General features: G+C 40.9%; 4 protein-coding genes across 5 annotated transcripts; 2 read left to right on the top strand and 2 right to left on the bottom strand.

The window, feature by feature from the left end:
• Positions 1-467: 467 nt before the first annotated feature.
• slc25a17l (solute carrier family 25 member 17-like) lies at positions 468-7,138 on the bottom strand. Its single transcript, XM_076265327.1, has 9 exons — positions 6,898-7,138; positions 6,693-6,753; positions 6,441-6,507; positions 6,004-6,152; positions 4,095-4,211; positions 3,761-3,906; positions 3,564-3,659; positions 3,280-3,362; positions 468-3,109 (listed from the first exon to the last, which is right to left on the bottom strand). The coding sequence occupies exons 1-9, from the start codon at positions 6,970-6,972 to the stop codon at positions 2,962-2,964; spliced, it is 942 nt and encodes a 313-aa protein (XP_076121442.1). The 5' UTR covers positions 6,973-7,138; the 3' UTR covers positions 468-2,961.
• A 3,641-nt stretch (positions 7,139-10,779) lies between these two features.
• On the top strand, positions 10,780-13,570 carry anks4b (ankyrin repeat and sterile alpha motif domain containing 4B). The gene is made up of 2 exons (XM_076266843.1): positions 10,780-10,940; positions 12,238-13,570. Exons 1-2 carry the CDS (start codon positions 10,780-10,782, stop codon positions 13,358-13,360), a joined length of 1,284 nt encoding a protein of 427 aa, XP_076122958.1. The 3' UTR covers positions 13,361-13,570.
• Positions 13,571-13,934: 364 nt separating this feature from the next.
• Positions 13,935-21,788, top strand: LOC143101998 (kelch-like protein 24). Of its 2 annotated transcripts, XM_076265324.1 has the most exons (12): positions 13,935-13,967; positions 14,073-14,145; positions 14,561-14,852; positions 15,331-15,657; positions 15,766-15,909; positions 17,531-17,717; positions 18,054-18,200; positions 18,413-18,541; positions 18,930-19,106; positions 19,542-19,688; positions 20,108-20,273; positions 20,829-21,788. In XM_076265324.1, exons 3-12 carry the CDS (start codon positions 14,583-14,585, stop codon positions 21,001-21,003), a joined length of 1,869 nt encoding a protein of 622 aa, XP_076121439.1. In that variant the 5' UTR covers positions 13,935-13,967; positions 14,073-14,145; positions 14,561-14,582; the 3' UTR covers positions 21,004-21,788. The 2 variants fall into 2 exon arrangements, with proteins under 2 accessions (XP_076121439.1, XP_076121438.1); XM_076265323.1 differs by having other exon boundaries at positions 13,944-14,145.
• LOC143101999 (NHP2-like protein 1) lies at positions 21,773-24,444 on the bottom strand. Its single transcript, XM_076265326.1, has 3 exons — positions 24,249-24,444; positions 23,620-23,740; positions 21,773-22,312 (listed from the first exon to the last, which is right to left on the bottom strand). Exons 1-3 carry the CDS (start codon positions 24,249-24,251, stop codon positions 22,050-22,052), a joined length of 387 nt encoding a protein of 128 aa, XP_076121441.1. The 5' UTR covers positions 24,252-24,444; the 3' UTR covers positions 21,773-22,049.
• Between the last annotated feature and the right edge of the window lie 1,714 nt (positions 24,445-26,158).

Here is a 26,158-nt window from a genome sequence, read left to right as displayed (position 1 = left end):
CTTTTCACCGCAGTCTTTTAATGCCATAATCATAACGTGCGCAGTCTGCGCCATAGGCCTACTTAAGCCCAAATCACACCCAAGATTCGCGACGAGATGAGCAGCAACTTGATGCAACATTCTAAAACCTTGCGACTGTGACCAGACAAGGTGAATGCTTTGCGACGGCTTGCAACGACGTGCAACATCTAATTCACACTGCTGTAACTGCTGTAACCTCCACACTGTAACCTCCTTTCGTGTCATTGCGAATCTTTAAACAGACGATCTGACGGGTTTTAGAAGATTAAATACAACCCGAAACTAAAAAACAGACCAGGCCTCTACTGGAGACCGGCCTTTAACCCAAACCTGTAGCCACGCCAGGCGTTTAAAAGAGACAGGCGTCTCTTAGGGACTCGGCGATTATTTGAAGTTTTACGGTATTTTATTCTGTTGCTTTTATAATGTTAGTACTGTACTTTCAAAACTCAGCCATGATGGCAGTCATGATAAACACAAAGATATTACTCCAGTTATGTGTTTTACTATTATTTATTGCCCATATTGGGAAGGTGTCAATATACAGGGCAGTTCAAAAGCATTACATTTCATAAATACTTACAAATCAAAGACAAAAGTGTTTAAGAATAAAGATAATCAAAGCAGGGGCCGAAAACAGAAGTGCCTTAGAATTTCTCCATGAGGATGTAAACAGTACTGTAAACAATCATAAATTATACAAATGTTACAAATTACAAAAGGTTACAGAATGACCCAGACCGTTATGCTTACAACAAAATCGTTTGACAGAGTGTCAAAACATCAGTAGTGACACACGAGAGGAGCAGTCAGAAACACACAATGGAAGACCAAAGAGAGAATCATTTAAATTAACAGATATTAAGCTTTGTTGTTTGTTATTTTCATTGGCAAAAAAGTACAACACATTCAGACAAAGATGCCGCCCTCTTAAGTAGAATGACAAGATGTATATGTTACAGTTCTGATGTGTCCGTACATGTACAACAATGACACCCTGAGCCTACCTTTGGTCATCCCTCTATAGTAACACAAGACACATGCATTTCTTATCCAACTACTCACCCTCTGGATAAATACCCCTGTATGCTGTATCAACACTGGCAAAGATAACACTTTCTTAAATGTACTCACATTGAGAATAAGACAGGTTAAAATGACCAACAATTCCAGTGATCAAGTTACACTAAAAACAAACATTAATTTGGGTACATGGGCCACCCCAGTGCGAACACAGTGCTCTTCCCTGGTCATCACCTGGTATTGAGGCACTTGCATTTTAAGGAAGCATAAATCTAAATGATTCTGAAGAGTATAATATGGCTTCTTAAGTCACCCATCATGATCACAGTAAGTATTGCATATTTGCTATTGTGTCTGTAAAATGGACTAATTCTATAATGCTGCATAGAGTGGAACTGTTATTGAGTCCTGATCCTGCACAGAGCTTATGAATCTCACCACCTACTATTTCAAACCCTTTCGGCAAAATCTTGTTCCTTTCTTGTTCTGTCAGTACATTAACAGACATAGCTGTTTTCAGTCACATTTGCCCAATATTATGTCAAATGAGTTGAACTACCATTTTAATGCGTAATGAAATTGCACATTCAGTTGCTTTAACCACTGTCTTATTTAATCTCCACCTGCCAAACTATTACTTCAATCAGTTTAGACAGTTTAGAGGCCAGTCTACTATTATACAAGAACATAACTGCAATCCAGTTAACATTAACTCTTTCTAGCATTTTCTTCAGACCAGAGTTCGACTAGCTAATTGTTTTTTTTTATATAATTCCAATGGAATCTTGATGAAACATGATCATCCTTCATCTTGATGAAACATGATTATCCATCACATTTACTGTGATTGCTATAAAATGGAGAGGAAAAACAGCATTGGTTTCTGGGGTTGACCGCAAAATTCAACCTTTATTCTGTCCTTTGCAGAAGAACAGACAAGAAAACCTGTCCACAAGAGTTTCGTAAAACTCTAAGGGTTGGCAGTCCCAGCAGTATAAACTGAAACTAAGTCCTAGTTTGCATCATCTCGATCTAGATGGATTCAGAGGAACTGCACCATTGTAGTACAATATTAACTGCACAAACAGTTGCAATCATCCTAACAACTGTGTGAAGAAAGGCTGTGCTTATAGGGACGCAACTTTGTTTTTTTTTAGTTGGAATGGAACTCATATTGTCCTCTTTCTATTAATTATCACCATAAATGGTTGATTAGCTGTAGACAAGAAAGACAAAGCTCTGTATGATCACTTGTTAATTATTAGACTATCCCTAGATCAGATCATCAATGAGGAAGTGATTCAGTGAGGAAATGATAACGGTCACTGTGTGGTTGTAAGATAGCAATATCTTTAAAATTGTAGCTGATAGGCTGTATAGACCTAAGTTAAGACACAAAGCAATGTTATGGCCAAGTTAGTACCGTTGGAAAAAAATCTCTGACCCTTCACACACTTCCTATAAACTCCCTATTCTTTGTTTAAGCCCTGTGCCAACAACACAACAAACAGCCCCCACCAACCCGGCTTAGCTCCATGCTGACCTAATTCAAATTACCCCCCACACAATAATTTGCCTTTTAGTAAACTATGCTGTTACGGTCATCAGATTAGGATTATTTCGTAAGAGGCACCAATTACTAAATTCTCACTGGCACTTAGTCAGATAGAGCATCTTTTAAATATTATAAATCAAATATGACAGGTGTTAATAATGTTATGCCCATTACGGAATAACATTCAAGAACGCATCTCACTCACCCTGGTCAACAGTGAATTGCGTGACTACGGTCACCAATGAGGATGAAGCAATGACTAGTCCCGAGGTGAAGTGAGATCTTACAGAAAGGAAGAGGTAGTGGAGAGAAAACAGCCTGCCAGTGGTTAGTTTTTAAGAGAGCACATGGGTGAGAGATCATCATTGCTTCAGTTTCTTGTTAAGGCCCATAACCTTGAAGGTTGCTGTCATGATTTTCTCGTACACAACGAACATGAGGGCAGCAGTTAGCACTGTCTGAAGCAGCTTCGCTTCCAGACCTTTGTAGAGACCCCAGACTCCATGTCTCCTGCCAGGTAAAAAAGGTGCCCAAGAGAGGAGAGAGGTGGCAGTATAAGACATAGAAAACTATTTCATGGCATTTACACTGTACAGTGAAGGGCATAATTGCATCATAGGGAGGAGCACAGCTGTACTGCTGGGGTGGATAGTAGGCCTTCATTGTATGAATGCACTTACTTGATTCTGTCCATCAGCAGATGCATCACATTATGAAGACTTCCAAGCAAGCCTCCTTTGCCCTCTGCTTTGTACTGGCCAAACTGAAACAGCAGGTAATTAAAAAGAATTATGTTGACTTACATGTATGTTGTTGGTGTTTATAGTATTTAAAGTTATATCCAAAAGACACCATTCTACTTGTTTTTTCTCATTGAAAAACTGAAGAGAATAAAAGCAAAAACAGCTCATCACATGTCAAACTCTAACTGTTAACTGAGGAAATGAGTGGGAAAAACTGTTACCCTTAGGATGGCCTGGACAGTCTGAAGTGGATAGGTTGCTGATGTTGCAATTGCCTTAGCAATGGCTCCAATGAGAAATATCTCCATGGAAGAAATCTGTAAGTAAATAGAAAATAAATTCACAATCACATTAAAGACAGATGGTTAAATGCCTCTTAAATGAAGACAGCAGGTAAAGAAACAATAAAGAAACAGACCCTTCTGCCCCCTTGTCCTGCCCTCCTTTTCATGGCCTCGTAGAACATGAACTGGACTGCAGGGTTAAGGACCAGCACCAGGGAGGGCAGTGTCCCGTTCCACAGAGTGCCCACTCCCTCATTAGCAATGATCTGGGAGAAGGCATCTATATGAGAGACACAACACAGAAGCAATGACTAGACAACACAGATTTTAGCACTCTGTGGCTATCTGGCTAGAGTTTACACGCTATGCCACACCTTCCATGAAATCTTGAGAAATATTATTTTCTGTACACCATAGTTATGAGAGTGAAAGGCTATCTATGGGCTATCTCTGGCATATACCACTTACCGAAAATGCCCCTGTAGTGGGTCTGCTGCAGTTCCTCATTCCTGAATTTGGCTCCTTGGAGTTTAAGGCGAGTGTTCACCACCCACATGGGTGTGGTCAGGAGCACATTCACTGCCCCTGTGGAAGTGTAAAAAATCATACTCATTCCATCATTCAATAAATTCATTATTTCATCATACTGACTCCTTATAAAAGTCACACAATATAAATACTTTACCTCAGGACAACGGTTTCAAACTAATTCTATTGCCACACTGACTTACAATACACAGAGGAGTCTCTGACATTGGCGATGCGCTCTCACTCAGAGCACCTGATATTGCACTAAGTAACAGTGTGGTCGCAGGTAGGAGCAGAACTCTTTTCATCGGCTTTGGACTAATTGGATCTCCCATCAACAAATGGGTATCCAGTATGTTGAAAGTTTTCTGCACGAGTATCAGATCGTTGTTTGATGATGTACGCCTTTACTACACCAACTGATGAGTAAACAAAGCATATAGTTTATTGTGTACTGCTGTAATCTACTGCTGTCTTTCTTGAAATATCCTCTCCTTTCATGTCAGTCTTTCTCTTTGTCACCAGCATAGAGAGTATATGGCTACACCAACATAATGTAATGTCGGTGCAGCAAACCACATTTACCTTTTCTGCATTTTCCTTCCTGGGGATGGTTTGTCGTGCTAGGTTTAATTGATTTATTATATCATATCATTAGCGATGTTGCTTATTACACATAGTCGATGACAACTGCATGCGAATATCTTTTTTTCATACCCAAAACATCTAGGGTCGTATGAAACCTACTGATGAGCCAGTGGCGATTGCTGCTCTTTGGAACAGGGGAAGCTCTGATAAAAAATGGTAAATTATTAAATTAATATTATTAAGGTGCTATATTGTTCTTTGAGGGCAAAAAGTATCCCAAACAGTAGGCTTTAGAGTTGGCATGGCAGACATGGCATGTAGCCTACACACGCTACCTAATTTAGCCTAAATACACAACTGGAACAAAAGCAAGTCACAAACTCTGTAACTCCACATTACGGTTTTATTTACAGTATGCTATTTAAGACAAATAGAAACCGACTGTATTGCTCCCAAATTATGAGAATTTGAGCTGTAACTTGCCTTGTCTCTCGGCTTCACCTGCCAACACTAACGTTAACGCATCCCTGCCTTGAACTTGAACCACTTCCTGTCAGATCGCGACATATGCTGTCAATCAAAAAGAGTCCAGCCTCTATAACGGTTCCTCCAATCATCATACAGAAGCTCGGCGTCCGGGCCATCCCACTGTCCCATTCACTCCCAGAGACGCCGGGCTTCCCTGGAAATGACGATTTTGTGGCGCTTGTCCAATAAACGTGTAGCTTTTCTGCACTGAGATCAGCCCACTCTGTAGTGCCATTGAAAGCCAGTGAAGCCGAGCGTCTATGGGGTTTTTGCATAGTTTTTTGATAGATCGTGTTGTTACAGCAATGTATTACGGGTGCGAAATCACGATAAATGACCGGCAAAACCTTATTGCTGAACAAACTAGCCATGAAGTTGAACATTTTTTCAGCATGTTCTAGTTGGAATAGTGGGCTAGAAGCTAATGTAATAGTGTTATTTGATGCGATTTTCCGTGATATTTTAGAGGAGGCTGAGCTTCCCCTGTAGTCTTAGAGCAATCGCCTCTGTGATGAGTCCATCTGGCCCCCTGGCCGTATCTTTGACACACCTGCTTTAAAGTTACCACACTGGTATAACCTGCATCTTTCAGATATCCCGCATATTTGTGGCATTCACATTTATTCACAATCCCATTCTAAGATGTGCTAACAGTTAACATATTGGTGCTTGACCTCATGACTATGAGTATCAACATACTGAATGGAGTGCATTGACTGATTTGCCCACTCACCAGAGATAATGCCCATGAGCAAGTCCTTGCCAGGCCATGATCTGCCCTTCACCAATGCTCTCTTTAGGGTGTTGAACGTATAAAAGTACACAAAGTTGGAGCAGCAAAGGCTAGAGATGACAGGAAACCATCCACGATACAGTGACAGTCTGGAAGACAAGATAACAAGACCACCAATAATAAATGTGACAGGCAGAGAAAGTGAACAAATTGACAGAAAAAAAGGTCAGCTGGCCTCAGCCATTTCATTTTAGAAGTTCAATATCATGATTTTTCTGGGATTACTTGAACACAAAATCTTACGAACTGACAAAGTGCATTGTGTAGGCTACAAGCCATCTTGGAGGTTATGTAATGTATAAAATGGTTCAGTGTGCACAGCTGTTCTGTAGTAATCACAGCTTGCAATGTACTGTAGCTCTTCAAAAGATACTTACACGCCCTCCTCCTTTGCTATCTCTGCCAGGATTAAGGGTGTTGATTTTGATTTTCGATTTTCATCCACTAAAACAGTTTACATGACATGTCAATTTCAGAACATCACCAGATAGGCAATTGCCCACTCACTTCTTTAACAATTGTGTAAGTATGTGTGAGTATAGTATTACCCCTATTTATGGCCCCTTGTTCCCGTTCAAAGTCTTTCGAAGTAGCCTAATCTACAATCGACGCCCCCTCCCGTTGCTCACCTTGCAGTCTGATCCTGGCTGTATCCAAGGGAAAGAACACGCTCATTGCAGTCATGCTACCCTGCGAAATAAAGAGAGTGGGGTTTGTAAAGGTCCATGGCTGACAATTTCTGAATGGTTCAGAAACAGGTCTATGCCAAATAAACTAAGTAAGCCTATGACAGACAAGAATCTGATGTGAAAATGTAACGTTAGTCCCACTCACCACTGCACCTGCCACTGCATGGACGAGGGTCTCGTAAGACAGAAGGCCATCAGCCACACCGCCATTGTCTGACATGTTGTATTTTAAACGGATGACTTTACATGTACTTATTAGTGCAAACAGTGCCGCACAGCTGTCAAACGGCCTCTCCTGTCTTGCGTTAGGTTACTTGATAACTTTCGCTGACATCAGACCATAATGAATAGACTTCCTACCGGGTTCATGTAAGCAAACAGCCCTTCCTCCCTAAATGTCTTACTCTACCTAGAGCTAAACCATTGGACTTCAATGTACATATTGACTGCCCCCTACAGTAGTGGAGTTTAAATGTGGAATAATGAAGATGATTTGCCTAAAACGAGTTTGGCACTTATGATACTAGCTGTGTCATTCTTAGCAAGTGCTATTTGTGTTGTGATATAATCAAGTATAAGTTGTCTAAAAATGGGGTTGATACTTATTTTTTCAAGCTTGCTTACTAAATGAAGCCCTTCTCCACTATGTGAAACATGGTTTATTTATGCCCACATGGTTTATTAACTCTAAAATAGGCTCTGACTGTGGTGCAAGCACTCAAAAATGCCATTTCCCCAGTCATTTTTAAAAAGATTTTACTTCAGTTGCAAATATAAAGTACCGGTAAGTCAAGTCAAGTCAAGTCAACTTTATTTCTATAGCACATTTAAAAACAACTGAGTTGAACCAAAGTGCTTACAAACAAACATAAAACAATGACATACAACAACAATAATAACATAACATGGGGGGAAAATAAATACATAATTGAAATAATAAACAAATTGGTCAAAAATAAAATAAAGAATAAAGAGTGTGTGTGTGTGTGGGGGGGGGGGGTATTAAGGTAGATTAAAAGCTTGGGAGAAAATTAAAGTATTTAAGTTAGACTTAAAGCAGTCAATGGTTGGAGAGGACTTAATATGTACAGGTAGACTATTCCAGAGTTGGGGGGCAACAACAGAGAAGGCTCTATCACCCTTAGTTTTAAGGCGTGTTTTGGGGATATAGAGAAGATTCTGAGATGAAGACCTAAGTGATCTTGGAGTGCTGTAAGGAATTAGTAGGTCACCTATGTAACTAGGTGCCAAACCACTGAGGGCTTTGAAGACAAAAAGTAAAATTTTAAACTTAACTCTGTACTCCACAGGTAACCAGTGCAGTATAGCCAACACAGGAGTTATATGCTCACGTTTCTTAGAGCCACTTAATAATCTAGCTGCTGCATTTTGAACTAGCTGAAGTCTGTTGAGAGTGGAGTGGGTCAGGCCTGCATATAGTGAATTACAATAATCTAGTCTAGATGTTATGAAAGCATGTATAAGAGTTTCAAGATCGGAGAAGGACAAAAAGGGCTTCAGTTTTGCAATGGTTCTTAACTGGAAAAAGCTGCCTTTGACCACACTATTTACTTGCTTATTAAAATTTAAAGAGGAGTCAAAGAAAACCCCAAGATTCTTTACTTCACTGTGGCAGTTTGCAGAGAGAGGTCCTAGTGCATTTTTCAAGATAGAAACATCACTTGGAGGGCCAAAAATAATTATATCAGTTTTACTTTCGTTCAGTTGAAGAAAATTTCTTGCCATCCAGCATTTGATGTCACTGAGACAGTTAAAAATATTCTCCAAGGAACAAATGCCATTAGTGTTAACAGGCAGGTAAAACTGAGTGTCATCTGCATAGCAGTGATACTGAATGTTATACTTTTTACCAAGGGGTAGCATATAAAGAGAGAATAAAAGAGGGCCCAAAATGGAACCCTGAGGAACACCACACTTTATAAGGGCAGAGGAAAGGAGAAATTGCCTAAACTAACTGAAAATGATTTATCACTAAGATAAGAAGAGAACCATTGCAAAACAGAACCCTGGAGACCAACTTCATCCTCCAAGCGTTTTAATAGGATGTTATGGTCAATGGTGTCAAATGCTGCACTCAGATCAAGAAGCACCAAGAGGGCGCAAGATCCAGAATCAACTGCTAAGAGAATGTCGTTTTGGACTTTAAGAAAGGCCGATTCAGTGCTGTGCAGAGATCTAAAACCTGATTGGAATTTATCACATATATTGAACTCATTCAGATAAGAAGAAACCTGAGAGAGGACAACCTTTTCTAGTATCTTTGACAGAAAAGGTAATTTAGAAATAGGCCTATAATTCTTCAGGTCACTGGGCTCAAGGTTAGGTTTCTTAGTAAAGGTTGCACAATTGCACGTTTAAAACCTGAGGGGACCACTCCATTGGTTAGTGAGTGATTAATTATGGCCAATACAAGAGGGCAGATGATGGTAAAAACTTCTTTAAAAAGGCGTGCAGGTAAAACATCTAAGTGGCAGGATGTAGATTTCATATGGGAGACCACCTTAGAAAGCTGGGAGGAAGATATAGCCTGAAACTGTTGGAGGCAGCTAGGTGAAAGTTCTATCACTGAGGGATCCGAATCTGGAGGTGAGATTTGAGTTTTTATTTTGTCAATTTTATCGATGAAGAAGTTGAGGAACTTCTCACAGATTTCTGTTGAAGGGGCAAGAGTAGATGACGCAGAGGCAGGATTAATGGTATTAAATAAGTAAGTATATAAGTAATAAAAATCTAATATTTATGTTTTAACTTGCAAAGAACTATTTCTAATGCATCTCACCACATGCTATTTGTTAAATTAAAAATATATATATTAAATATCTTGAAATATGGTCTGTCCCTGAGTTCACTGTCCCCCTCTGATGAAAATCCTTCTGGACACGCCCTTTGGCCCTTTGTATCTCTAGTCACTTGACTCTCAGGAAGTAGGAGCTGAGTTAATACAAAGTCCTTTTAGGCAAGTCCCTCCACTCGGCGGCCATTTGACAACGCTTTTTGGGCACTCGTAGGGCATCCATTTCGGCAGAAATGCGCGTGCGCAAGGCTTCAAGACACCAATCTTGCTCCAGCGGCGAGATTACAACACATGATTGGCACGATGTCTTCACAACACACCATATGATTGGCTCAATGTATTCACATCACACCACATGACTGGCTCAATGTATTCACATGTCGACGTTTTGCCGAGGAAGGGGTGGGATATGTGTAGACAACGGCCATATTGGCGTGACAAACTAGCCCCATGCATTTCTATGGAGTATTTTTTGAGTGCTGTGTCTCCACATTAGAAAGTCTCTGGTTAATATCTCTCTTTAATCAACACTGTTTTTTAATTATTATTTTTTAGAGTGGCTTACTGATGTGGTAAAGCATATCATGTTCCCTGACCCTTATTTATAGTGGAAACAAATGTTTGTTTTTTTTTGTGTGTGTGTGTGTGATTTTGAAGATATGATTAATTCATATGTTACAGTCTGACATAGCCTACTGTTACATTGCCCAAAACTAACGCACCCGCACGGCCTTGAGTAGTTGGCGCGAGACCCTACCTGTCTAACTTGAACTAATTCATATTGTGCAGTCATATCCTGTTGTTCATCACATGAGTAATAATAGCCGACATAGCCTATTTGCCACCCCGCATTTTGTTTTGCGAGGTTACCACCTTCATATGACCATTTGCCAAGAATGACAGCTATGTCAGTGTCTATGTTCACTTTTATATACTAACATTTTGTTTGTTTCATTATTAGCAGCATATTTCACATGTTGTATAGGCCTACCATAATTTGCATAGCCTGCACCCCATGAGGCGCTCCCAGTCCACAGCGAACTGAACTTTGCTTTTGCTTTATGACTTGTGGTCATGTCCCTCCCTGACAATTCACTAGGCTTCTTTTTTCAGCCTGACACCAGAGCAGCACTACCAAATATGCCCAGCTAAGACGGGCCTTTTAACTCATTTTTGTTTTTGTATTTTCTGTCTGAGAAAGGTTTTGACAAAATGTCAAGATATCATAAGGCAGCCATTGATAATTATCTTGAACTTCTGAAAGAAGCTACCACACAAGATCTCAACACTCCAGACGAAGATGGAATGACACCAACTTTATGGGCTGCCTACCATGGAAATTTAGAGGCTTTACAACTAATTTGCAGTAGGAGGTGAGTGAAGATGAATTATAGATTTGAAAAGGCTAAAGCAGGAAGTAGGCTAAATATAACCAAATTACAATGGAGTTGGGTTAATTTCCATTCTTAACCGTGGAACTGTAACCCTTTCTCTAAGATTGTAATTTTCAGTATTTTTATTAAAACAAAAATTATTAAAAAACGAAAATCATGAAAAAAAAAAGTTATTCTATGCAGAGTTACACCAGTTTACCATAGGTCTACTGTAAACACACATTTTCTCAGACAAGGTTATTGGCTGCTGTTATTCAAGTCATTTTTGGTTTAGTCAGAATCAGAAATTCAGAGATGTCAAAATGAGGTTTCAGAATTTCAGCCTTTAGGATTAGGGTACTACGGGCATCTCATATTATCTGGGGTACAAGACATGGGCAGATTTGGAATTTGCTGTTTGTTAAGATGTTCATATAGATCAAAGGTTAGGTTTATGATGCTTTCTCTGATTAAGCAAGATTCTGAGCGACATTCCAGTTGATCTATAAAACCACTATCATGCAAGGCTTTCTGGAAAGCCCTCGCCCCATACAAAACTCCAGATTCTGTCTCATGTCTCATGTCTGCCATTTGAGTTTGGTTTGTATGCATTCTATTGGTAAATATTATTACATTTTGTCAATGTGAGCAGTCTGCTTTAGTGTTCCCATGAGGAAATGCCCAAATCTGGCCAAAATAATTAGACCACAGTATTATGTAAAGGATCACCCTTCATTTCCTAGCAGTCTTCTGACTGTGTTGCCTATAAAACTCACAGCTGTTACACCATAAATATGCTATAACAGTTTTTTTTTGTTTATATAGTCATTTGTAATTATCATGCATATATATATATATCATTAACTTTTATCGAGTTTGGTGTTGACCCTAGCAACAGAGGAATAACGTCAGCAGCACGTATTGGAAACTGAGATAAGCTGTGACACAGATAGAGCAATCAAGAGTTTTATAGATCCCGGGTGTGTGCATATGCAAGGACTAGTTTTTAATGGTTCATCTATTAACCAGCCACCAGATGGCTCATCACCTGTCACTGAATACAGTCAGGTGTTGACCAAAACAATATGCTCCTATGTCTGGTCTAATCCACATCCATACTCAAACCAGTCGTATGGCTTCTATATATTTCCATATTCATTTCAATACATAATGAGTATAACATTGGGATTCATTTGTCATTTTGTTCATTTAAGGTTATTGCAGTATAAAATCATGAATGACTAAATGATTGTACAGTATCTAACAGTGGTGTTTATTTTTTATCAAATATTCTTAGAGGGGATCCTGACAGAAGCGACATCTGGGGTAACACTCCACTTCACCATGCCGCCACCAATGGTCACCTGGCAATCATCAGCTTCCTGGTGACCTTCGGTGCCAACATCTTCGCCCTAGACAATGAATTTCACACAGCTATGGATGTGGCCGCCTCACGAGACCACATGCAGTGTGTGAGCTTTCTGGACGGCGCCGCCTCCCAGCAAACCAACAAGAATGCCAAAAAGGTGGAGACCCTGAAGAAGCGTGCCACCAAGGAGGCTCAAGAGCGTGTGAAAAGATGCGAGAAAGTAAAGAAGAAGCACCAGTCCAAGATGGACAAGAGGTACCGTGGCAGTATAGCGCCAGAGCCCAGCACGGCATCCTCAAACAACATGGGTTCCATCAGTGGCGTCAACGATCAATTCTCCAAGCTCATCGCCTCAGACAAGTCTGGCTCTCTCACAGCAAGAATGAAAGGAACCCTACAGCGAAAGCTTGGAAAGAAAGACACGGGAATGGTGGAGAGGCAGGGGGACAGCAATGTGATCTTCATGAAACAGAACGGCTCCACAGAGAAGCCTGAATTTGCTGACATGTTCAATGAGCAGGATGAAGATGAGGGCGAGACCGGAATTGGTGATCCCAATGAGGATGAGGACGATGGAGTACATGAGTCCATCTTCCAGAGGCCAGGCCTGGGCAAAATGGTGTTCCGCAAGAACTTCTCCATGGAGATGGGAGTGGAGCCCGAGGACCTTCCCAGTGGAGACTGGGAAGGTCCCATGGGGGATGACCTGGCAACTCTGATCCACAAGGAGGTGTTTGAGACAGAGGAAGATGACGGTGGTGGTTTCGCAGCAGAGGGAAGTGTCCCTTGGAACCAGGAGGAGATCGGATTGGATGACCTTGACGAGGAGACGACTCCGCTGGATGCATTCCTGTCCTCCATCAGCCTTATGGACTTTGCGCCCATATTTGTCCGTGAGAAGCTTGACCTGGATGCCCTCATGCTGTGTGCAGATGAGGATCTTAGGGGCATTCGCATCCAGCTGGGCCCCCGCAAGAAGATTCTGGAGGCGGCAGCAAGACACAAGGCAGTTTTGGACCACCCTGGAATTCTGAAAGACACGTTCCTGTGAAGTAGCATGAAGAGGAGAAAAGAAAACATTGAACTGAATAGCAACATCATACTTCAGTAGGAGAAGCACACATTCACAACCTGTTATAAAACAAACTAAATTGAATTAAAGCTTTATTCATGTTTTCTGGTGTTGAATTTGTAAGTAGTTGCATTAGGGTGATTAAGGGACCACGAAGAATTGAGTGACTTGGGCGACTGCTTTTATGACAACACGTATAAAACCAAAATGATGATAAATCATGAAGAAATTATAAATGCATATTCATAAAGGATGATCACCAAATATAAATGTCTATATTAAATCCATCTCTCTCTGCTGTATCATTAGAATATGTAAAAGGTTCTTGTGAGTGATGTCTTTTTCATCTATTATTAACCTTGCAAATAAAGGAATTGTATGACTTTTTTGTCTTGCACGTGTACCTGAGGAGTATGGTTATCACCAAAGGCAGACGATGAATCTGGTGGTGGTTTATTTGCCTGGTGACAGGCGAGTTCTATAAAACTCCAACAGGGGGCGGTCACATGTCATTTTTCGTAGATGATGTCTTAGAGAAATTCAGAGAAGAAGACATGGCGTCACGACTCCGCATAAACAATCTGAGGTCGACACTGACAGAAATTAGAAGATTTGACTGCTGAAAAATGTTCAACAGGTGGTTTTGCCATCAGGTTCTTTACCACGATGCCTTTGTGATTTGCTTGTCTAGATTTATGGGTTTAAGGTGTCCGCTGCATTGACGAAAACACTGGATCTGGAAGAACATGAACCATCTGTAAGAGGTAATGTCCACCCCTTATCAAAAACATTTTCAAAGGTGTAAGGTTCATCATTGTTGATTCATCGACATCAGTAACGGGGTCTTTATTTCACCTCAAACACACAGTGGTAAGATTATTCTTTTTCACCATGGAAATAGTATGGAGGCGAAATGATAGTCAATAGTGATATTTGATACCCATCATGTTTCCCAGCGATTCCCAGTCGTCTGGCTGTCACAGTCGATGTCGGTGATACTGTCACTACTACATAGGCTACACATGCAATACGCTCGTTGTATTCATTGTTTTTGCTTCGCTTAAATCCCTTACGAGTAATTTGTATATATTTATTGTTTAACATCACTGTGTTGCAGCCTACTGTGTAAAGATGTTTTTGATTAGGTGAATAATTCTATTATCCCTATTACTTAACCAGTGACAGAACAGTGATCAGAAAAATGGAAATAATGGTTGTGAACGTATCGCCCACTTCCCCTGCTACGGCAACTCTTCCTCCATCTCCTGTTCTGGAGGAATCCGGTTTTCCCCTCGCCTCCTTGGACAGTGAGGAATACGTGTTTGTAGAGGCACGCCATCCCAACAAGGTGCTGGAGGGCCTCAACAGTCTGCGCCTGAATAATGCCTTTTGTGATGTGACACTGTGCTGCGGAGGACAGGAGTTTCCCTGCCATCGCATCGTGCTTGCCTCTTTTAGCTCCTATTTTCAGGTAAGGCGCTCCAGTGAGGACAAAACAACATCTTGACTATTGAGACGTGAGCATTTAGTGTCTTTGCTAATGTGAAATCAACCCCCACCCCTCTTGATCAGCAAAGCATAGCTCTACCATTGCCTAATGAGATATTAGTGCTTCATGAATCATTCAAAGATGATATCCTACATATTTGAGATAGATTGGAGATTTTGGTAGCTATCTGTAGGAGAATAACCCATTTTGAAGGCTTCATCATGTCAGATTGGTAATATTTTAGTTAGTTCAGTTTAATCAGTTTTTTGTCATCATTTTTGCCATATTATGAAAGGCATTTCATCTAAGCACAGTAATGATCACAACTAAAAAACATCAAAATACTAGAAGTCTTTTCCAAGTCTTGTGTCCTATATATTATAGTGCCACAGTCACCTTTTAAGAATAAACAACCATCATGAAGTCCATGCAGTGATGCTATGGCAACTATCCCTGGCAGGCCATGTTTTCCACTGATCTGATGGAGTCGCGTCAGGAGCGTGTGGCCATCAACGGTGTGGAGCCGCAGATGATTGGCATGCTGGTGAGCTACGCCTACACGGCCGAGGTGGTCATTTCCAAAGCCAACGTACAGGCCCTCCTGGCCGCCGCCAACCTCCTGGACGTGATGGCAGTGCGTGAGGCCTGCTGCCGCTTCATGGAGCGCCAGATGGACGAGATCAACTGTGTGGGCATCCACTGTTTCGCCGAGGCGCACTCCTGTCACGAGCTGGAGCGCCGCAGCATGGAGTACATCCAGCAGCACTTCAGCACCGTCTGCCAGCAGGTGGGATCGAGGAGGCCTACACAGTTTAACTGATTTTTTTCTGTTTGTTTGTTTCCTCATTTGGAGCTGCTGTGTGTTTACGTTACATAAATCTGCCCATGCCAACAGGAGGAGTTCCTGTCTCTGTGCGCTGACAAACTGACCGAGATTATCTCCAGCGACCACCTGAACGTGCCAAAAGAGGAAACGGTGTTTGAGGCAGCAATGCTCTGGCTAAACAAGAGCACGTCTCGGAGACAGAGCTTTGAAAAAGTGAGTGACTGACACAAACTCAGAATTTGGTCTGAGTTTCAATTTATTTGTCAAAGTGAGAAAACAGTATTGTTAATGTAATACAATGACCCTTTTGAAATAGTATTAGTTGTGAGTCCTGTTGGCCTTAAGCCTACAGAAGAGCCTGGCCTGGTTTACTCTGTATCGGCACGAGGTGCCTCGAAATGTCGGGGATTCAGATGCTAAGCTCTGAAATCCATCTAGATCAGTTGAGAGGGTGGGTCCTCTCAGAAGGGGGCACAGCTGTCCAGACTGCCCAGGCAAAGTTATTGTTGTTGTACATGACATGGGCATTGTTCTCTGCTATGAATATGGATCATGTTTCAGCATGGTTATTAGTACTGCATGATTGGTTGGTTGATTGAATAAGGCCCATCTGTTTACCCTGAATCTAACTAATTGATTCTCCTTACAGAATCCGTTTGAATATGTTTTTGGTTACTGTTATTATTGTCAATTTAGACTCAAAGTCGTTAAAAACTGTGAATTTGGGAAATACATAAATTTTAAAGGTTTGTTGTTATGCGAATTAAATGGATCACTGTCAACAGCAAATATTCAACAATCCTTTGAAGCCCTACAAAGATGATGCAGAGGAGTTTGTTGTTTTATGTAAATACACACATTAAAGGTGCTCTAAGCGGTGTCAGACGTTTTGTAGGCTAAAACATTTTTTGTCACTTACAGCAAACATCACCTCACCATCCGCTAGCTGCCTGTGTTCTGAATACTCTGTAAAAAAATGTTTAAAAAATGATAAAAACATAACAAACTGTTCCAGCAAATCACCGACAAGATGCGCGTTTAGGAGAGTTTCAATTGCACAGGAAGGAGGGGGAGGAAGTAGTCCTGATCTCGTGAGCTTCAGATTTTCACTCGCAGATCAGTCTGGCATCTCTCCGATAGAGAAAATTTGGAGCAGTTCGCCAAACGAACGTCCAATCATCGTTGGTTTTGAGTCGGGTTTAGGTGTGACGCAACGAGAAGCTACTGTTCAATCTAAACAACATGGCGACTTCCACGGATGAGATGAGCATAGCTGTCTCTGAAGTTTTATCCGAATATTCAAGTATTCCTGGGGAAGCTAGGAGTCTCTGCAATGTAGCTGGGAGTAATGAAGGACACAGATATCCTCCACGGCCAATTCCAGTTAGTATTTGGTAGCCCTGAATCTTAGTTACTTAACGAGAAGGAATAAGCTTTCTTCAGAAGTGTAGCCTACCATAAAAACTTGGTGGGGATTGTCGTTGATGAGGTTCATGTCACATACAAATCGTAAGTTTAAAAACGTTAACGTTAGCTACTTACCTAACTTGTATGTTAAAAGATGCCATTCGAAGAACGCTTCGTTGATCTGATTGGTTGATTTGGCCCGTCTATCACCAACATAGGTGGTGATAGACAGATGGTTTATCCAATCAGCTAACCAATATTTTCGCCCCTTCCCAAATTCTCCAACGGAAAGTTCCCAGATGGATATGCGGAGCAAATGCGAAGCAATCCATCTGGCGGAGTCAGGTTAATGTTACCCAGCATTGCTTAGAGCACCTTTAATATTCAATTATGTGTATACAATTACATTTGCTTTTGTATACAACAGGTGCTTGAACACATCCGCATGCCCCTCATAAGCCCGTACTACATCCATGACGTCATTGAGTCCCTGGATGTGGTCAAGGAGTCCCTCAAGTGCCAGAGGCTCATCTCCGAGGCCAAGGATTACATGCTGCTGCAGGACCGCAGAGGGGAGCTCTACGGCCCCAGGGCTCGGCCTCGCCGCTCCACAGGTACCACCCCGCACCTTCTGTTTCCAGACGGTCAGCAAATATCTCTGGTGTTTGTATTGGCAACTATTTAATTAGATGTAACATTACACTACTCACAATCACATTTGACGGTTTTGTACATTTTCAAAGTTTGCACTTTTTAAACTTTCATATGGTTATACGTGTTATAAAAAATGCTTAATGATTATATCAACTTGATGCCTCCTTTTATTCTTTCCATATGGCTATAAGGAGAATACAGCAGGCAATACTTCCCATACTATCATCCAGATTAATATCTTTGAAATATACGGTGGATTGATCTTGTCTCTCATCATACGCAACTGTACCTGACAGGCACAGCTGAAGTCATTGTGACAGTTGGTGGGGAGGACGACAAGGTGGTTCTACGAAGTGTGGAGAGCTTTGACCCCCTGACCAACCAGTGGAAGAGCCTTGCTTGTCTTCCATTTGCTGTCAGCAAACACGGTTTAGTTGTTTCAGGTGAGACACTCCGAACAGCTCCAAACGTGATGCTATCAGGTTTTATCTAACCCACTTGTTTTAGTGTTGGGCCATTGATAGACGCTATTACAATGGTGATGGGGTAGTAGGTCTTGTCGACGGAGCAGAAAATGTTGGAAATGTTATTGTAGGGAGAGGATTTATAACATGACCTAATAATTTTATCTATTGGTATTTGCTTCTCTCCACAGGCTCCATGTTATATCTAGCAGGAGGGGAGTTCCCAGATGGCTCAGCCAGCCGTGAGATGTGGCGCTATGACCCCTGCTTTGACTCATGGCAGGAGATGGCCCCAATGAATGTAGCACGCTCAGAACTGGGTGAGAATATTACATGAGAGCACAATTATTTGTCTCTGCCCCCCCTGCAGAACTTGTTCTGCAATGTGCACAGAATAACCAACACTGTGAGCAAAATGATGCAAAGATAGTAGAATAACAGTATATGTGGTCATCGACACTGCTTTCAAAATGAGTTTTGCTGAATCAGTAACAGTGAAAGTTATATTTTTAAAGATCCAACAGTTTGTTATATAGAGCAAGTTTATCCCATAAAGACACTTTACAGCCACTGTCATGCATGCAGGTGGAAAAGGATTTGAGTTGGATAGTTTAGGTAATCTTCATTAAATAATTAGTTCTTATAGAGTACATGATTTGGTGATGATTTCCTTTTCTTGAGCAAGATGTCCCCTTCTCTCTCCCACAGGTCTAGTCATGCTGGATGGATATGTGTTTGCTGTGGGGGGCTGGGAGGGCCGCTCTCGCCTAGACACAGTGGAGTGCTACAATCCCCACACCAACAGCTGGCAGTTCATGGAATCAGTCAAGATGGCAGTCACCAGCCCTGCTGTGGTAGCATTAGATGGTCTTCTTTATGTCACAGGTCATTGCATTGCTTGCTAATCTGCTTAGAGTAACTCCTAACTCACAGTTCTTGAAAAAATTAAGAGACCACTGCACATTTTTCTGATGTCATCCTATGGTTGCTGAGTGACATTCGAATGATTTGAAGGTCGTATTCACAATGAAGAGAACAGTGCAAATTTGAATATGATTGTCAACTCATTCAAATGTCACTCAGCAACTGTATGATGGCATTTCAATGGATCAGAAAAATGTGCAGGGGTCTCTTAATATTTCCAGAGCTGTATTTACTGTGATATAGTCTGATCTGATACATACATACGATCTGATACTGATACATAAGCACTTTTAATTTTGATGATTTTTGCCTTCCTGTATTTTTTTTTATCCAACAAAAAAAAGAAAACACTGACCCATTGAACTAAATAACTTTTTTATTCTTTCCCATAACTAGGTGGAGCTGTTCTTGAGGATGGAGATGGCACAGATCTTGCACAGGCGTACAACCCAAAAACTTGTGCGTGGACAGAGGTAGCCCCCATGCAGATCGCTCGCTCAGGGTCGGCTGCCTGCACCCTGAAGGGCAAGATCTATGTTATAGGTGAGTTGGATAATTGTCACATCTTTCACTAACTTCCAGTTATCAGTACTTGACTTGTACTAATATTTTTTTTGGACCACATTAGAAAAATATCATACATTCCTGTAACTTTACACGACTCTCTGCTCAAATCAGTTTAACTTGTATTCAGATTTGTTAGCTTATTTCTCCCAGAAAGAATAATAAATAAATAGACAGATTTATGAGTTAACCAGATCATTAGACTTTGTGGAGTTGATCCAAATACTACTGAATGTGAAAAGTAATTCTGTATCTATATTTTAGGATTTATTTCCGGTGAGGTTGTGTAAATACTTTTTCTTCTCCTCTATGTTATGTTTGTCCACAATCACGTCAGATTGTTTCGCGGCCTGTTTTTGCTCATTCTGTGGCACTTTTTCACTGCCCTTTGCACACAGGGGGTTGGCATGCTTCCACAGAGAACACAGACAAGGTGGAGTGCTACGATCCCAAGACCAATCAGTGGACCATGTGTGCCCCAATGAAGGAGCGGCGGTACCGACCTGGTGTGGCTGTAGTGGACGGGAAGATTTATGTTCTAGGGGGAGAGGAGGGTTGGGATAGGTAGGTAACACATTTTCAACACTCCAATGTATATTTCAGTTTAATGAAAAATAATAGACATCCAGGTTTCTGTAGTTTAAGTGCATATATTTGAATCCAAAGCTGCTTTCAGTTTAGAAAACATGGTTGCATGTTGGCAGAAAATTAAGTAAGTAAGTAGTAGTAAGTATATACTCTTTTGATCCCGTGAGGGAAATTTGGTCTCTGCATTTATCCCAATCCGTGAATTAGTGAAACACACTCAGCACACAGTGAGGTGAAGCACACACTAATCCCGGCGCAGTGAGCTGCCTGCAACAACAGCGGCGCTCGGGGAGCAGTGAGGGGTTAGGTGCCTTGCCGGCAACCCTCCGGTTACAAGTCTGAAGCGCTAACCAGTAGGCCACGGCTGCCCAAAGTCATTAGTTAAAACTAAATGTGGAGGTATACTGATACATGTAATAATAATAATAATAGAGAGAAACAGCCCCTTTTGCTGGCATTCATCTCCATTTCTGAACTGCATGAGAAGCTACATATTGCTTACGTCATAGAGTTCATCTGTCTGTTTGGCAGGTACCACGATACAATCGAGCGGTACTCTGAGGAAACAGACAGCTGGGAGATTGTAGGGGAGATGCCCACCAGCCGGAGCTGGCTAAGCTGCGTGTCGATGCAGCTGAGGAAGGACACTCGGGGCGGCAGTTGTCCTGGGACTGCTGCTGAGACAGAGTTCCCAGACGTTGACTGAACACTTCAAATTTGCGGTCACATGCAGGGGCAAATTCTGCCAGCACTTCGCTCGCTGTGGTCAGAGCAAGACGACGATTGGTGTTGCACCCGTGAATTTGTGTGTCGGTAAGAGGCACCAACTCCTTACACACGGGTGGTTGCTAAAACATACCCTTGTGGAAGGGTCCATGCACATATGCCTTTTCCGGTGGATTCATTCCATTATCCAAAGGTGGGAGTCGAAGAAACACTCGCCCATGTGTGCAGTGTGTTTTTTGTGATTGTAGACTGTGTCGTCCCATTCTGCTCTTGAGTATAACATGTGATGTGATCATGTGCCCTTAGGGCTTTGTTTTGTAGCGTCCATTTGTGTATTATTGTAACTTAATCTGTAGTCTTTTGTGTAGTATTTTTGTACAGTATTTTCTATTGTGATGTTAATTTTGTATTTATTATTTACTTCAATTAGTACATGCATACAATAAGTTTTGCCTAATGGGCACACCTGATATTTATCAGTATAAAGGAGATGCCATTTACATGTATTGTTAGCATCACTGGAATATTAGTGCTTTAAGACAATCAGGTAATTACCCTTGAGTGAAGGGTGTGTGTATATGAATCTGTTTTGTTTAATGTTCAAACCTCAAGACATCTACCTGGAATATGTGTGTTAATATATTAAATACTGAACCATGTTTTAAGATGTCATGAGCTGTTCTGTCTTCAAATAAAATCAATTTTGCAAGCACATAACCAGTACATTGTAAGAATCACACTGAAAGTACTACCATGAACAAAATGTTTATCTTAACTCTTTACAAAAAAAGTTCACAGGCTTAACAATGTGGTATGAGCATGATCAAAGCTTAAGAAAAACTACACTAAAACGTGAAAGTTAAATAAAAAAAAGTTGCAGATAAACCAGAGAGGATAGTAAAATAACTTGCCTTTTAGAGCAAAAAAAAAAAAAGGGTTCCTCTGCCATGCAAAGGACACACATTGAACTCATCATAGCTATTTCACGCTGTATGTCCACATCATGCTTTCATCATGACTTCTGATTCAGACCAGCAGCCTCTCAATGGCCATTTGCACGGACTGAATCTGGGGTTTGAGCTGTGAACCCTCCTTAATGGTAACAGATGTGGCGATGACTGGTCGGGAGACTCCACAGGCTCGTCCCAGAGCCTGTTTCGAGCGCACGAATACATACGGGACGTTCTTATCCTCACACAATAGTGGCAGGTGAAGAATTATCTCCAGTGGTTCAGCATCTGCAGCCATCACAATGAACTCCGAAATACCTCGGTTCAAGGTTTTGGTGGCTGTGTGGACAATGTATAAAGATTAGGATAACTTGGAGATTGCGGTTAGTGTTACAACCAAAGCTGTGTTGTATTGGTGGAATGTAACGAAGTACAAATACTTCGTTACTGTAGGCCTACTTAAGTAAATTTTCCACATATTTGTACTTTACTTAAGTAAAATTTATAGTGCATGCTTTTGATTTTTACTTCGTTACATTTTACAGCAATTATCTGTACTTTTACTCCGCTACATTTCTACAACACCATCGTTCCTTTTTATGATACATTTTATGATCAGTTTTTTTTTTCTCTCTGACAAACACGTTTGTTTTACCAGGGGGCGGGGTTGCTACCAAAGATTCTGGAGCGCTACGTGCATTCTTAGAAACATAAGCTTCTAGTCTAGACCAGGCAAAGCGTGAGCTTGTAGCCATCTGCATTCGGTAGGCTATATTCACCAGACCCATGGCTACACTGTACATGCAACTGTGTTCTGTGCCTTTCTCTGTTATCTGCAGCGTTAGGGCCTCCTCTCCGATGAGATTGCTATCCGCGGATCAGCGAAGTTACAGGCTATGCCCATGCTTCTGTCACACGTCTGATCATTTGCGGCACAAATGAATGGTAGACTATTAATGAACCGGAACGTAACATTTTCCAGATTAGGAAATATTCCATAATTGTGTGATCAAATAAAGATGCATAGCCTACAATTGGGGGGTAGTAATGTGAGCGCTCATTCAATGTCTATGCGTCTGCGCAAGTGAAACTGAACCTAATCATAAAGACACCTTTCTCAGCAACTTTTCTGTTCAATCAGCATAATTGGCATTACGATCCACCCGACGTTTCCCTTGTCTACCCCGTTAAACTTCAGGCTCTCGTGTTTTGCTGAATGATATTACTCAGCAGATCACCCTAGTTAGATAACCAGAATTACAGTCTCTAGAATTGTAGGTCAGAATGTAAACTGGCCCACAGATGGTAAGCACAATTGCATTAGCTTAAAACTATCTAGTCGAGTATAACCTAAAACTAGCTTAATTAAAATGCCACAGCCCATACTGATTTTTCGTTTTAGAATATAGATATTAAGAGAATAAATCATTATGCAAATACTTTTACTTTTAATACTAAAAGTACATTTAAAAGCAGGTACTTTTTACTTTTACTTAAGTAGGGTTGTCATTGTGGTACTTTTACTTTTACTAAAGTAAATATTTCTCTGTGTATTTATACTTTTACTTAAGTACTGAGTTTCAGTACTTCCTCCACCACTGTGTATATGTGCCTCTACGCTGTAAAAAACATTAACAAAAGGTTACCTTCATTAGCCCCCTTCCGCAGTTGCTTATAATTGGAAGCTTGCTGTACAAGATCCAGTATTGTTTTACTCAGCGTTGCGTCAGCAAGCGGATAGGCTTTTGGATTCACCTCTGGTTCAGTCTGTAACGTTAACGGAAAGCATCTCAGTGAGTCGATCTGTACTTATAATACAGCTAGTAGTGAATAATAAACAGTACTGCATTCGTTTATATATACATATATATATATATATATACATACATATATATACATATATATATATATATATATATATATATATATATATATATATATATATATATATATATAGTAATCCTGTAAAATAAACTCATAACCATCAAATTGTACACAAAAGTGCTGACAGCACGTGGGTTACTTGCAGCCACAGGTCACAGCATAGGGTCACAGCAACAGTGCTAGCCTGTAACTGAAGGCTATGCCCGAGCTACCTAGCTAACTCACGGAGTTATCAACGATAGGCAACTATTTCTATTTTACTTCGTTTATTGATAAACGAACAAGAGCTTGTCGTATTTGGTACACACTTTCACAACATCAAACAGCAAACATCAGCTATAAGCATCTTTAGCTGGCTAGCCGTTAACTTAGCAAATGGTGCATGACTTACCATATTCACTAACTTCGTAGTAGGTAAAGTTAAAATGTATAAGTCTTATGCAGTCCTCTCGGCGTGTGCTTCACGGAGGACAGAATTTGTTCTTAACGTTGATTTGTAAAAAAAAAAAAAAAAAAAAAAATTAATATAAGGAGGGAAATGCCACTTTGCTGCTGTTGCGAGCACACATGCACACTGCAGTCCCCGGTTATGGTTCAGAACGATTCAGAATCGTCAGTTGAGGGGCGTGTCCGAACACGGTGTGTCATAATCCTGCGCCAATTGATTAACATGTCAAATGAAAAGTCCTTCTTTATTATTGATATTATTTCATAACTTTGCAAATTTTTTTTTAAATATTCACTTGTTTTAATCGGGACATCTTCAAACTAAATAAAGCCAAAGGGCTCTTCACTTTCTCTGGATTAGGCTACCCAGATTTGCCACTTGGAATTTGATGATGTTCCCCATTTATCATAACCCCTCCGAGGGAGTGAGCATGGGGGTATTCCAAATACCTCAGTAAGTTAACTTGGTAAGTGGTTAACTCGGTAAGTGGTAAACCTCCTAGTAGAAGAGCTGTATTTGGCTTCATTCTCCAAATAAAAACAATACCGTATAGGGCTCGACTTGTAGAAGGTTTACCACTTACTCTGTGTTAACCTACCCAGGTTTGTCACTAAACCACGTAGACTACTTCTCATTTACATTTGTTTTTAAAATGCATGTGATCCGATCACAAGTGGTTAGCCCTAAATACAAGTGTAAACAATCACCAAGACGCATTACATAGATATCAGTAAAGGGTTCAACAATAAAAACAAAAACAATGCTTGAACATTCTATTTGGTTCCCAATCGACTTCCTCTGCATTAAGATAACATATGGAATGTTAAAACGGAAGCCTTGTGGGGCCAACTATGATGCTGATAATGGAACTCTCTTGAAAGGGTCTATGTCTATGGACGCAGTAGACCTATGATCCGATCACTCAAAGCACTTTCCAAGGTAGTCTGAGACACATTTTGACCTCATATTTTAATAGATAGATAGATAGATAGATAGATAGATAGATAGATAGATACTTTATTGATCCCCAGGGGAAATTCAAGCGGAGCTGCTGAGTAGGCTGCCACACCTGACGGCGCCGGAACCGGAATTTTGTTTCAATATGGGGCGTTGTAACAGATTTAAGTGTAAATAATGTTGACATATAATTAAAAATGTGCCCCTTTTTAAATTTGGGTTTAAATTTGGGTGCCCCGGATTAAGGGCTGCCCACTGCTCCGGATATCCTAGTGTGTATGGGCTCCCAGCTCATTGCTCCAAGTGTGTGTGTGTGTGTGTGTGTGTGTGTGTGTGTGTGTGTACATGTATGCACACTACACCCGGATTGGTAAAATGAGAACAAATTTCCAACCTCCTTTTAAATGAGGGGCAATTAGTTACTCTCTCTGACATAGCCTATATATTGTGGACATATTATTCTTAAGTGTATTCACCATTAAAACAATATCATACTAGTAATTATGACCGCCGCGCAGCGAAGCGGCGGTCATATAGGTTTAGTCAGATTTATTTTCTTTTTTTTTCTTTTTCGCATGTCCAAATTTCCGTCAAGGATTCCCGGGACACTGACAGACCGGGGTAGACGAAACTTGGTGGGCATGTTACCCCACATGGATAGCATGGAACCATCGTTTTTCGTTTTGATCTGTAGCCCCCCCACTGTACTGGACCCCCCGAAAGGAGGGTAGGGCAGACACAGCTTTCTGTGAATATCTTGAGAACCGTAGGGCCTAGGATGACCAATTTTTTCCATATGTTTGCCTCCAGGGGTCATGTTAACCCATTCCATGTGCACACATGTGCATAAACAGATACACACGCACACACATACATTCACAGTAATCATACGTATG

Source organism: Alosa pseudoharengus, unplaced genomic scaffold (assembly GCF_046254945.1).
Source record: "Alosa pseudoharengus isolate Yale_2024_CS ecotype anadromous, Long Island Sound unplaced genomic scaffold, YU_APseudo_1.1 YU_APseudo_1.1_scf_4, whole genome shotgun sequence".
NCBI classification, from domain to species: Eukaryota; Metazoa; Chordata; class Actinopteri; order Clupeiformes; family Clupeidae; genus Alosa; species Alosa pseudoharengus.
Note: the sequence above shows the minus strand (reverse complement) of the source record. Positions and strands in the feature narration are given on the sequence as shown.